Source organism: Sylvia atricapilla, chromosome 20, assembly GCF_009819655.1.
Source record: "Sylvia atricapilla isolate bSylAtr1 chromosome 20, bSylAtr1.pri, whole genome shotgun sequence".
Lineage (NCBI taxonomy): Eukaryota > Metazoa > Chordata > Aves > Passeriformes > Sylviidae > Sylvia > Sylvia atricapilla.
The window spans coordinates 1,402,770-1,416,784 of NC_089159.1; the positions used below are offsets into that span (position 1 = coordinate 1,402,770).

Sequence of the window (14,015 nt, forward strand, 5' to 3'; positions counted from 1 at the left end):
GGCTGGCTGCAGATGACAGGACACCTCTCTTGCTGCATGCAGCAATGTACAGCTGGGCTGCAGCTGGACACAATGAGTTTGATCATAACTGATCCAATTTGGCTGACCTGGCTTGCTCTAGAAGTCCCTTAGGGGAACAAAGACCTCAGGTTCCCCACCTAAGCCCTGCATGCAGACACAGCACCGGCCAGAGATCTGGGTGGTGCAGAGATTCCCAACCAGCTGGCTTCCCAACCCTGGGAAATTCAAACTGGCTATAAAAGGGAGCTTGGAACAACAAAACGAGGCTGTTGCTCAGAATTTGAGAAGTTACTGTTGCCTGTCTCCAACCCACAACCCTCACGTTACAGCTACAGGGAGCAGCACCAGGGGCACAGGGACAGTGCCCAGTGCCAGTGTCAGCCCATCCCTCTGACCCCTGCAGGCACTTGCTGGTGTGTTCTGAGGGCTGCTCACCCTGTCTGCAGCCAGACACCACTGTTCACATACCTGGGTTAAAATGAGCTGGCTGCTCAAGAACCACGTCTTCGAAATGACTGTGCCTGGAGCAGCTTTGAATGCATCTGATGCAGCCATGGGATTTCTCTTGGCGTGGGGAAAGAGGCTGAACTGGTGCTCAGGATTGCTCCCCAGCATGCTCTTATCCCTGAACTCAGAGAACCTGGCACAACCCTCCCACTCTGCTCCTTCCAAAACCCTGACTGCTTTCCATCTTTCCACCCACATGGTAAATCTTTCCCAGATCCCAAAGGCTCTGGAAGCTGTTTATTCATACAGCAACAATCCTCACCTTCAAATCAACACCCACTTGACTAGGAGCTAGAAACACAAGGCTGAACTTCTGGCAATGAATGAAGACCAGAATGAAGACCAAGATCATTCCTCTGCCTTTTCTGATGAAGGGATAGGTGAGAGCCCAGGAGTTCACTCCATTTCTTCCACATAAAAACTATGTATGACCTGCTTAGACCTCAGAAGATCATCAGGAGAACCTGAAGAACAGTACCTAGAGAAGCTCTCGTAGATGCAATCAGAGGGAAGAGGAAAGATTCCAGCTGTTCCCTCTCAGGAGTGTCAGAAACTCAGGATCAGACTTTCCATCTATCACAGCCTGAAGTGTCTCCCTGCCTCCCTAACCAACATACCTGAGGATTAACTGCCTTGGGAGAGCAATTCTCTTAAGGACAACAGTCTCTTTGTGCTACCCCAGGGTGCCAGGAGAGCTGGTATTTGTAGTTCCAAAGCTGACCCACCCCTGAGGCTGAGATCCACAGTAGGCACTGTGCTCCTGGCACAGCTCCCCACCCGTCCCCAGGGGCAGCAGGTCCTGCTGGGCACTGAAAAACTGCCAGAGTCAGATTTTAATAACCATTTATCTCAGCAACACAGACAACAACAACAAGGAGAACAGAAAAATCCCAACAGTTACTGTCACAGGACAGAACAAACTGGTGCTGAGGTCCCCAGGCAGTTCCCACACCTGCTGAAAGCTGCACAGGCTGCAGGCATACAAGCCCAGCAATAAACCCAGCCAGCAGCAGCAAAACCAGGGCCTTGCTCATCTGCTTTTGATTTTTGAACGCTGCTTCTCTTAATAAATGAAGTTTCAGTGCTTATGGGACCAACAACCTAGTAAATGAACGAAGTATTTATTTGTGGCTTTATTACTTGGCAGACCCATTTCCATGCAGTCATTTTTCCTGAGGACCCTGCCTGCTCTGCAGCAGCTGTTTTCTATTACCAGCCACTCAAATTCCTTTGCCTCTCATTTCCAAAAGTTGCCCACTAACTTGAAGTCTTTGGGAACTATAGCAAATGGCTGTGGGAGCTCAGCAGCGCTTTCACCTCATCCCTCCTCCCAGGCTCTTCCCCACCTCCCTCACCAAGGGCTGAGCTGGCCCAGGTGGCCCCAGTTCTCCAGATCCCCCAACGTTTGTGAAACCCCATGAAGGACCCTCAGAGGACCAAGTGACCCAGGTTCCCACAGGGGCTGGGGAAGAAGGGGGTTTGGCCCATGCTGTGCATGACCTTTAAATCACTGCAGGTGAGGGGGAAGAGGATGTTTGGGGAGCTCCTCTGGCTGTGAACAGGAGATCAGAATAAATCAGGTGGCTCTGGAGGGCTCAGGGCAAGCTGTGAGTGTGCCTTGAGCCAGGATTTCAAGTGCCAGGGGCAATCTTGCTGCACTAACACAGACTACAGCTCTGGTGGGGTTTGGATTTTGTGCTGCTGGACTTGTAAACTCTCTCCTGGCCCCACTCTAAACAGCCTTAGCAAATTGGTGTCTACAGCTCCAAAAGAAAAAAAAAAGTTTCTTGGGAACAAAATTTTTGGCTTATAAATTCTTCCCTGTGAATTGGGGGCCCCTGGCACAGGGTGCCCAGAGCTGCCCCTGGATCCCTGGCAGTGCCCAAGGCCAGGCTGGACACTGGGGCTTGGAGCACCTGGGACAGTGGGAGGTGTCCCTGCCATGGCAGAGGTCAGGAATGAGATGAGCTTTAAGGTCCCTTCCAACCCAACCATTCTGGGATTCTCAGTTCTGTGATAAGTCACAGAAGGAGCCCCCTCCAGCTCCCTCTACCAGCACATGTAAGTCAAGGCCCTTAGCTGCTCTAAAGGGCACTTCACTCAGTTTATCTGCTCCTTTGTTTGCCCCTTTCTAAGTATACATTGATATTGGCTTTTTTAAACCACTTGAACATTGTGCAAGGCCCTTTCAGACACTTGAGGCTTCTCTCAGCCAGACACATCCAGCCTGGAAAACAGGATTTGTTACACTGAGTAACTGAACGTGTTGGACAACAGCAGGACAAGGCTGATGGCAGCTGAGGCTGTGTCCTGACCCTGGGCTGCTCCTCCAGCACCTCCAAACCCTAACCTCTGCCCTTGCCCAGGCTCTGCCTCCTCCCACCCCATCTTTCACTTGAGCAACTCTGCTGCAAAATCACCTTTTTTTTTTAATTTTATTTTTTTCCTGTGTTTGGGTTTCTGATGAGAAATCACTCAGCTCCCACTGCACAATTTGGTGCCCAAAGCCAGGGCAGCAGCCAGGTGGGGGAAGAGAATGGGACCTGCTGGGGGGACAGGGACAGCAAAAGGAGCTTGAGTCACCCTCATCCATCAACATCCAGCAGGGATAAGAAAAAAGGCAATCTCAGTGATCCTGGGTGGCTGAGAGTCCCCAGGGTGTCCCAGGATTTATTCCTGTGGCTCTCATCCAGCAGAGCACTCAAGGAAATGCTGGGTGTTAACAAGTGTTTGAAGTCAGTGGAGCAAGGAAGCACAACACTGAGCTGAAGCCTGAACAAGGACAAAACAGTTTATTCTGCCCCCTGACCCAGAAATGCTCTCTCACAACCCCCTGCAGCTCCTGAGACTCACAGAATCCCTTCCTGACCAGGCCCTGCCTTTTTCTTTGGATAATCTGTATTGAGCCCTGAGAAAGCTAAAAATTCATCAGATTAAAGTTTCATCCTTCACAAAGTTTTCTTTGCCACCAGAAGGAAAGTGGTGGCTCTCACTGGGAAGCTTGAATTCAGTTTTTCTGCCTACTCAGACAAATATTATTGCACTCAGGTCATACACTGAAGAGTTTCTTCACATGTTCAGACTCAGTTTTTCTAGGAAAAAAGAAAAAAAAGCTGAGATTTTGGAAAGCAACAGTGAGATCTGGCTGTGGTTCTCCACTCCTATTCCCACACTTCGGAAAACAGCAACTAATTCATAGAACTTCATGGGCTTTTGTGGGCAGTCTGCAGGATAAAATAACATCTGACTTTGTGGGACTGTTTTGTGTGGAGAAACATTTAAAATATATCAGGGTGGTGGTGATTAATCATGGAATGGTTTGGGTTGGAAGGGACCTCAAATCTCATCTCATTCCAGCCCCTGTTGTGGACAGGGACACTTGCACCAGACCTTGTTGCTCCAAACCCTGTCCAACCTTTTTGAAGGCAAAAGGCATTCTTGCTTGGGGAACAGCTGAGAACTGGAACAAAAAAAAAGTCTTTTCACTTTCGTTTTAAGTATCTTTTAATATTTTATTAAAAAAAAAAAAATAAAAACACCAAAAAGGAAAAAAATCCACAATTTCTGTAGACACCCATGCAAAACTCCTACTGACATCCAGAGTGTCAGGACTGTAGGATGTGGGATATTCTGGGGTGCTCTTCCTTTTTTAAACTACAGTATCTGTCTAACAGCCCTTGCCTGGGCTGTGTAACTGTGCCAAGTGAGGAGACATTAGATCCTTTGGGAGGAGGGCTGGGGAGGTGACTTGGAGGGTTGGTGGCACAGCTGGGTGTTTGGGAAGCCTGGGCAATCCCTGTACCCCATAACCACCCCCTGAGCACCCCACAGGCACACCCTGAGCTTTCTGCACAGCTCTCCTGACTGCAGACTATCTCAGAAGAGAGGCTGGTGCTGCACCTTGGATGGTGGCTGGGAATCAACCACTTCTCTCCAGGCAACGTAAGTAAAGTTAAAGGTAAATTTAATTTATGGCCATTCCTTCTCTTTTTACTTTATTTCTGAGCCATGCAGGGCACACCATCCCCACAATATTCCACGGTGCTGCTAAAGGCACCCCTGCTCCTCTCCATGGCTGGGGGTGACAGTGGCACGTCCTGGGAATGCCCTGTGCCAGCTGTCCCCTGTCCCAGCTGTCCCCTGGCTGGGCCTGGAGGGTGCCCTGTGGTCCCTTCACAACCCAGGCACGGGGCTGTGGAAACCAGAGTCCATCCAGAACCAGCATTAAATGATAAACCCAGTGAAGGAGCTCACGTTGTACAGCCACAGATCCATTGTGTGGTGTCCTTGGCCTAACTCCTGGGTTAAACCCAGGTCAAACCCAGGTTAAAGCCAGTGCCAGGCTGAGCCTCCTGGCAGGAGTGGCTCTGCTCAGGTGACACCCGATGGAAACGTGGCCCCCCTGCTGTGACATTGCTCTGCTTTTCCAGTGGAAATGAAATGCATTTGATAAGATAACAAATGCCTGGCAAAGCACAGTGAAGCTATGTAAGGGAGAGAACAGGAGGGGGAAAAAAAAAAGTCTTGTATAAGCAGCAAAACAATACAGCTTTATCTAATCTCAGCAACTCATTGCTGCTTGTCTGCCTGTGTGTGTTTTACTGACAAAATAAAATAAATTGAATCAGCTCACACACGATAACATGCTCTTTCCTACCTCATACTAATTGCTTGGCTAATTGATGTTTGTTGAACTTTCTCCATTTCATTGAGTGATTAGGTACAAAGCTAACAGTTGACATCTGTAGGCGCTTAACTGGCGTCTGTAATTACTGTTAATGTTAAATAATTGTTAGTTAATTGGAGTGGTAACTGACTGAATGGAATCCAGATTGTGAAGCAAAAAGAGACCTAGTTAAATAAACATACATTTTCAGAGAAAATAACATTTTATTACAAGGGAAAGACTAACAGCAGGCCAGACAGGGGAGGTCTGCAGGATGCTCCACTCACCAAATCTCACAGCAGCATCCAGCCTGGACTCCCCCAGCCACAGGTCTGGCAAGGCAGGATCTCTGTCACCAAAACACCTCCATCCTAAGAATTTTTCCACCTTCTTTTGAACCAATTAGCACAATTTTACAGCCCAACACTGATGTGTTTTTGAGAAAATCAAGTATAGGCTAATCTACAAAACAAATATTCCCTCCATATTAGGTACAATTGTGTTAGCAAATATTGCCATTTTGCTCCCTAGCCTGTAATAACTTGACTTTGCAAAAATCTACAGCCTTAAATGAACTCTTGGGGGCATGTGATCACCAGCTGACCACAAAGAGTACTTGAAACCAGCCCAAAGGGGCCGGGATGCCCAGAACACTTCCAGCTTCTCCCTCTGCTGCTTTGGTCAGGAAAAGCCAATGCCTCCAGGAGCTTGCACCATGTTGGTGCTTCCTGCTTTTATTTTGAATTACTAACTTAAAAGTTACCTGTGAAGCCTTGACAGGGTTCTGTTTTGTAAGTTTAACAACTTAATCTGAAATCTTTGGAAGAGGCTACCTCAGATTTTCACTTGCCCCTCTGGGCACATCACATTGTCCAGTGACCTTTTCCTGCAGGTATGGAACAGCACTGGGACCCCACAGCTCTGGCACCTCCCAGCACTGGGACCCCACAGCCCTGCACAGCTCAGCTGGCAGCCACAGTCCAGCCAAAAAACCAGCAGCATGCAGAAAAGGGCATGGAATGGAAAAGAATTGAAGCAGGGTGGTGGTTTGTGCTCAGGAGGTACAGCCATAAGGGATGTTATGAACAAATTCCCTGCTCAGATGAAGCCTCCCTGGCACAGGAATAGTGCCTCACTTTTTTTGTGCAGCAGAACAAAGCACCATCTCAAGACATTTATCTGCCTTTTTCTCTGCTTCACTCAGAAGTCAAGAGTGAAGTGACCCAGGAGCTCTTCTAATCTAACTGAGAGGTACCAGAAATCCAGGCTCTCCAAACCCACAGCTTTTTCCAGTGCTCAGCCTCTCCCTAACGAGACACTGAATTTCCACATGGAAAATCCTGAAAAGGCATTTGAAACCCACACAACACCAGCAAACCAGTGATTCAAAGCCACCAGGGAAGCCTCTGCCAGAAAGGCGAGGAGACACCACTGTCAGGGTGTCACCTGTGGGGGTCACATCGGAGCTGCCAAAAAACCAGACATCTGGGATGATTCAGCAGTCGCTGAGGTTTGCTGGCCTGGGGCCAGTTCCCTGCAGTGCTGGGGCTGCTCCAGAGCTCCAAGAGCAGGCGAAGAAGAGGCATTTCAGTGAGAAGAGGCGGCAAGGAGTAGCCACCCCAAAAACTGCAAGCGAGGGTGAGAACACACCCCAAGTGAGTGAGGATGTTCTGTGGATTCCTCCAGACCCTGGAAAGGAGGAGGCAGCCCCAGCCTGGCACAGTGACCACGTTAACACTGCACATCTGCTGCCTGCAGAGTACTAGACCCACTTACATGCAGCTTGAGATGCTGTGGGGATGGTTTACTTAAGAGTGAGAGCACCTCTCCACAGCCAAGGATCTCCTGTGAAGGGATCTGCAGGGAAGGAATTGTCAGCTTCAGCTCCCTGCCTGTTTACAGAAACAGATGTTGTAGAGGATCCTCAAGTAATGCTTCACCACAGAAGCCAAGGGGAGAAACAACAACACGCCTGGTTTTTTCTAGGGCAGGATATTGCTGTAGAACCACCTAAAAAGCCAGGGCCTGATGTGACTGGTATTTCAGCCACCAGTGAAGCCTCCTAACCCAGATGCCTTGATCTGCCTCCAGCTGAGAGTATAAATATTTCCCTGACAGCTGGTGGTGCCATACAGCAGAAGGATTCATAAACTTTACATGAACATCCTGTAAACAATTTGAACATAAAAAGCTCTAACAGCCCAATTGTGCTTCTGATCAAAGGCAAACTTCAATATACAGCACAAATGAAAACTTCACCACTTTGGGACTCATTTCTCCCTTCCAGAAAAGCTGTTTTCCAAGGGTATGTAGGAGGGAGTTAACATAAATGAACCACACAGTCATAGTAGGAGCTGCCTGCTCTGCAGCTTCAGATGTGTGCATTTAAATTATTGAGACATAATGGAATTTAATTACGCTGAGAAGTCATGTTACCAAAATTCATGGACAAACCCTGTACTTTGTCTGGGATTAATGGTGCTGAGGTGAAACTCTCAGAGGGTGTGGGGCAGTTCTGCTGTTCAGTGACACACAGACTACCAACAGCAATCCCAAAGGGAAGGGCCATCCCACAAAGAGTGAGAGCTGCAGGTGAGGGATGCTCTCCTCTGCCAGCTCTTCTCCAACTCATTTATTCAGACACTGACAGCTCCTTTGTCAAACATCACCAAGGGCCCAGACCCTTGGGTGCTCCCCTCCCAGCACAGCCACCTGGATATTCCCAAGGGAACCAACTCCCTGGGCAATTTAAGCCCTACAAGGTGTTCCTGCCAGGGCCAAGGAGTGCAGGGCTCTGATTCACGACCAGGGACCACTCATTTAGTGGCAGCCACAGGAACTCCTGCTCTGGGGACCAAGCTCCAGCCCTCCCAAATTCCCAGCCCTGCTGCAGACACACTGAGGGCTGTGGACCTGGGAGTGGCAGCGTGGAGGTGACAGGGGAACCCCAGAACCCTTCCCATCGCTCGGCTCTGACACAACTCCCAGCCCTGAGAGACCCCAACACCCACTGGCTGCCCCTCAAAGCTCCCAGGACCCTTCTGGTTTCAGTGATGCACCTTTCCATTCAGCTCCAAGGGCAGCCAAGTCCTAAACAGGAGCTGAGAGACTTCTTAAGGGCTTTTACCAGCTCCTCTAGAGAGGGTTGGGGGGATTTCACTTGGCTCTGGATTTTTTTTCAATTCCTAGTGTTTCTGAGGAAGGCACTGTCCCACACTACACATCCACACTAATCCATCACTCCTTGAGCCTGAGCACATCTTAAGCCTTGAAGTCCACAACAAAATGACAGAAAGGAGGCAAAATGTATACATGAGATGGAAAATACTTCAAAATTTCTACATGCTCCATAAATACATTACTACCATCATTTCTGCTACTTCAGTTATGAAGAACACTGAAAAATAATAACAATAAAAAAGGGCAAGAAAACCCCAAGCAGCGTGTGAGACACGGGTGGCTGTGGGACATTCACGAGGAGTGACCACGGACGCAGAGGCTGTCAGCCTGTCCAGCCTTCCCAGCCTGGCAGCTTGGAAGGTTTTGTCACGATTTACCCAATGCAAATCTGACCTTTCTTACCAGTGAGTTTTCTTGCTTTTGGCAAAAGCAGCCGTGGACAACACAGTGGGGAAGAGCTGGCTTGGAAACAGCCTGAGCTGCGGAGAGGGAACTTGAACTCAGGATTTCTCAAACTGACAGCCCCCGGGCACTGGGAGCTCCCCAGGGCAGCACTCAGAGCAGGAACACCCCCCCAGCCCCGGCAGAGAGCCCAGCACCTGCCTGGCAGCAATTACTGACATTATCTCCAAACAGGGGAGCTTTTCTGAGCTTCTTTTCCTGATATTTTGTACTCTGAATGCTAATCCCTTTGACAAAACTGTCCCCTATGCTTTTCCCGTTCTCCTTCCCCTTAATCTCTTTCTCCCAGTGGAAAAAAAAAAAAAAGAAAAAAAAGAGGGTAAGAAAAAAAAAAAAAAAAGAAAATACCAGCCAGCCTAGTTTGGCCGCACCTGGATTTGCATTGATTCCTCCCTTGTCATTCATGTTACCAACAGGAATTAGCATATGGCTTTAAGGGGAAACTCAGGAGGAGAAAAGAAAGATGCCATTTTGATGGAAATAAGGGGCAAAGGAATAATCTACCATCAACTAAAAAGCTTATTTGTGTACGGTTTCCCAAGCAAAGCTTCGAAAAGCCCATGTTGATTTTAGGCTACACAAAGAAACCCTAATCCTTTCAAGGGAACTAAATCACCAAAGAAAAGTACCTCGGAAGAAAAGGCTCCCTGTCAAGCATGGGTATTCACATCCAAAGGGATGCCACGAATCAAGCCCCGTAAGTAAACAGCAATAAGAATGTGGGAAATGTGTTTGAGTCAAAAAAAGAGACCCAAAGGAAGAGGCAGAGGGGCCTACTCTTCATCAGCCACCTCCCGGGGAGGAGAGGAGCCCCTCGCCCTGGTTACAGTCCTGCGCCAGGAATGTGGATTCACCCTGCCTTCTCCTGCCCTGGCCAGCCCCAAGAAAGGGCTGCTCAAACGCCAAAGCTTTTTATAGCAAATTAGCAAAATAAAGATGCAGTCACATGTAGTTTGGGGGCCTGGGGTCACTCCAGACATGCAGCTCTTCCCTTCTCATGGCTGTGCCACCTATTCTCAGCCTCCGGAGGGGCCTGGGGAACCTGTAAATGCCATTAATCACAAAGGATAAATCAGCTTGCCAGAGGAGATAACCTGGTTAGACCACAGAAATAATCCAGACTGTACTTCCAGAGGATGCTAATACACGAAAAACAGGACTATGGATCCGTAATGCAATTAAATCCAGGTATAATTCAATATGCAGCAGAAGCCTTCAGAAGCAGCAGCAGATCAGCATGGGAATCCCAAAGGTAACGGGGTCACATTCTGTCCCCAGTTAAACCACCACAGCTTCGAGGAATTAAAAGGCACAGAGAACCATGGCAATGACTCCCTGGAGTAACAAACCAAACCCGGGGAGAAGCACACGGTGCAAATACTGCACAAATCCACACCTGGCCAACACAACACACCTGAATTTCAAATGAGTCAAATCTGCCTCTTCTAACACAAACTGACTCACAAACTGACTGGAGAGTTCCAAACCCCACCAGAAAAACCCCTGGGTTTAAGCTGGAAGTTCACCCTTTTCCAGGCATCTCCCATGTGCTGCCAGAGAAAAGCAGGACACTGAGGTAAAAAACCAGATGCATTTTCAAGGCTTTGAATTATAGTTGTTTGTGCAACTCGTGCCTGGAGCTGCTCCCTCCACCCTCCTCACAAAAACACCAGACTAAAACCAAGAATGACACCCAAAGGATCCCCAAAACCTTTCCAACAAGGGTGCTCCAGGCCCAGCTCTGCACAGCAGCTCACGGGCGCTGATTTAAGGCAAGCTTTCCCTTAATGTACTGTTATATCATTAGCCACTCTGTCTTTGGATTGCTGTTTGGAAGAAATTAATGGGATACTGAATATTTAAATGTGGCCCTCTCTATCATTTATTAACTCTACAGAAAGCACACAGCACAGTAAGCCATGGTTTATGACTATTATCCTGTGAATACTAAACGTTGGCTGGTTATTACTGTCAGCAGTGTAAATTGGCTATTCATAATTCCACGTCTATCATGGAGCTGATGAGTAACAATCAAGTTAAAACATTTTGAAAACTCTTACAGTTATTTAAATGAGCTTAAATTAAAGCCATTTGTAAAATAAACTATTCCCTAATATTGTTATTTAAATTAATTCTGACCTGGCAGGCAATGCATTATTTAAAGCCTATATTTTATATTAAGCAAAGCAATTACCAAGCATACAGAACACGTCTGAAACCCAGAGAAACATAAAAAGCACTAACAAGCTGATTGCGACATTTCTGCAAGACAAGTTACATTTCATCTCCCATTGAAATTGCCATGAAAAGAAACGTGTGGGGGAAAAAAAGGCAAATAAATCTGTTTGGGATGTGAATTACAGCCTTACCTTTATTTGTGACAGCGTTGAACAGTTTCTCAGAGCTGGCATCAGATGCCTGAAAGACCAATAAAAAAAAAAAAAAAAAAGAAAAAAGAAAAAAAGAAGTTACATTTTCTAGCGGTGATAGATTTCCGAAGGCACGGCGGTGTATTTATGCACAGGCAGAGGTGTGTATATTTTGGGGAAACAAATCAGGAGACAAACCCAGGGCCGCTGGAAGCGGCGGCTCCGGAGGCCGTGTCCATGAGGTGGTGCTGTTTGGCTGTGCTTCGCCGCCCTGCAGTGCAGATATTTCTTTGGAAAGATTCTATTTCATAAAGAAACGGGGGTTTTCTTCAACATGAGCTGCACAGACACTGTATCTTTGTACTGCCATTATCCAAGACATTCCGACATTGATTTTGCGACGGAGGAGAGTCATGATTTCAAACCAGACAGCCCGGTCTCAGGAATTTCCAGAACTGCAGATTTCTTAATTAATTTTTAAAGTATTTTTGGGATCCCTGCTGTGTGAACGTTCGATTTTTACCACCTTCAAAGCAGCGTTGATAACTTAGGTTAGTAATTTCATAAACTGCTGTTGCAAACTCTTTGAAAAATAAAGAGCGTGTCAGTATTTAGGATCAGTGCGTATTTCCACGTCAGCTTTGCCTTCCTCAGAATAACTGATTCTTGACACCTTGCTGAGTAAACTAATAAACCTTCTCTTTTTCATCAAGCCACCTTTATCCCCAGAGGTTTTTTCCCCTTAATATTGTGCTAGTAGCTTGTCTATTCCTGCTGTTTCTATGCCAGGGTGCCAGCTCAGCTCTCCACCCATACAAAAAGCTTTATTTCACTTTCACACAAAACCATTGATCTCCCCCTTTCAGCAATTCCAACGGCACAAAACCAGGCAGGGGAGGAACGCTGAAAATGTTCATTTTGCCAACACCTCGAGCCCAAAAGCACCAAACACTCCGTTTCTGCCAGCTGTGTGCTGCTGCCTTTGGGCACGCACACACAAAACACACACAGGCAGCTACACCTCAAACTTCTCCAACCTCTGCACCCAAAAAAAGCACAGAGCTCTTCAATTCCAAACTGGAGCCTGCACCCAGCCCCTGAGAAACAGGCTGCTCTTGGAAAATACAGGGAAAACGTGCTCAGGAACAGAACACTGCCAACAGGGTTAAAATGCAGCACTTGAGAAAGATTTTATTTTTTCCCTAGAAGCTGTCTTCTTGCTGGATTCAGGGACAATAATTGAAAACACTGTTTGGAAACAGGGCTGCGGGTTTTTTTTTTTTTTGTTAAAGGGAAGGAATTTCTCCATTCAAAACCAGATAAAAATCACCAGACAATCAACACATACGCTCGCTATCTCAACTGCACTAAAAACTTGGATGTGAAACTCCCCATAAATGAGCAGACACGGCTCAGGCTGTGCATCACAGTGTAGGAACACACTGAAAAAATTTGTTTGCCCTCAAGTTAGTGACAGACAGGATTTCTGTGATTAATTATTAAAAATACCTTTATTCTTTTTCAGACTTCGAGACAAATTTTACTAGATTACTGCTGGCTTATTTGAAAGCCGAGCTGGTGCATTTCGTCTCAATTAAATACCTTGTAAACACTGGATTTATTACCCAATGATGGATTTATTATTCAGTGACGACTTTCTCTAAATTAATGAAAATATGTGAATAATGCACAAATTGAAGAGATCAAGAAGGCCATGTGCTTTAAAGAGCAGCCCAGTATTAGTCCAACAAGAGGCTCAATGCTTTCCTACTCTTGCCAATCAGCCTGCTTAAAAATAATCTTTCCCAGTGAATTTCAGCTGTTGTTGTCTTCTCAAATGCAGCTTTTCCCTGAAGTCAAAACTCTCTGAACCAGTCCTTCTTTTTAGAAAGAAAATCCAATATTAAAAGCCGAACAAACTTCTTACAGCTCCAGCTATTACTTTATTTTACTGTTTCAAAACAAAACAGCACAGGGAAGCTCCATGTTTCCTACTCGCTTGATTTTCCCAAGCACTACAAAGAGGAAAACATCTTTTTAAGAAGTTTCCTTTAATGTCAGGCATAAACCAAGAGATTGTTTTTTGAGCCGTGGCTTTTCAGGTGCAATCTTTTCCCGTGCTGTCGCACAGCCCAGTCACAAGCAGTGCTGTGACACCTGGAAGTGGCACACCTCGAACAAAACGCCGCCTGCCCGAGGAGTGCTCCGGAGCAACCCGGCAGATGACTACCCACGTAACATGCATCTAAAAAAGGAATTCTTTTACAATGACAAAGCTCGTTCATTTTGCGTTACTGACCACACACAGCCGAAAGGAAGAGCAATTTGAAATAACCACACTTGCCTGCGTTACCATGAAAATAACCCAAACCCAAACGCTGGCTGGAACGGCGAGATGAACTTGGCCCGCCTGTTTCCTTATTAAAAAATTGGGTTTTAAATACAAAATAGCAATTAAGGTGATGCACCGGTGACACAGAGGCGAACACAATCTCTGCCAGCAGACACACAGTGTATCAATTTCCACGCAACTATTATTTTTCCACAGCTAGGCAGTCGCATCACGCGACAACACTAAAGGAACAAAAAAGCCTGATTCAAAAACCCGCAACAACTCAGCACTTCTCCAAAAGGATGAAATTCAGTGCCTGTGCGGTGCTGACTTCAACCCTGCTCCGTGCGGACAGGAATGGGCGCAGACAACAAAGTGCCTTTATGCGCACGGCGGGTGCGATGTGGCCGAACCTGGATGTTCCAGCGGCGGAGAGCAGCTCGGCTCTCCCTTCCCTTTCACCAGCCAAACGCAACTC

The 14,015-nt window shown here is 47.0% G+C and overlaps 1 protein-coding gene across 5 annotated transcripts in view; it reads right to left on the reverse strand.

The window, feature by feature from the left end:
• Positions 1-14,015, reverse strand: part of AUTS2 (activator of transcription and developmental regulator AUTS2) — a 774,170-nt gene that overhangs the window by 57,479 nt on the left and 702,676 nt on the right. For all 5 annotated transcript variants that reach the window (XM_066333138.1, XM_066333137.1, XM_066333140.1 and 2 more), the window contains one exon: positions 11,206-11,254. In XM_066333138.1, coding sequence (XP_066189235.1) covers positions 11,206-11,254 — 49 coding nt within the window. The remainder of the gene's footprint in view (positions 1-11,205; positions 11,255-14,015) is intronic.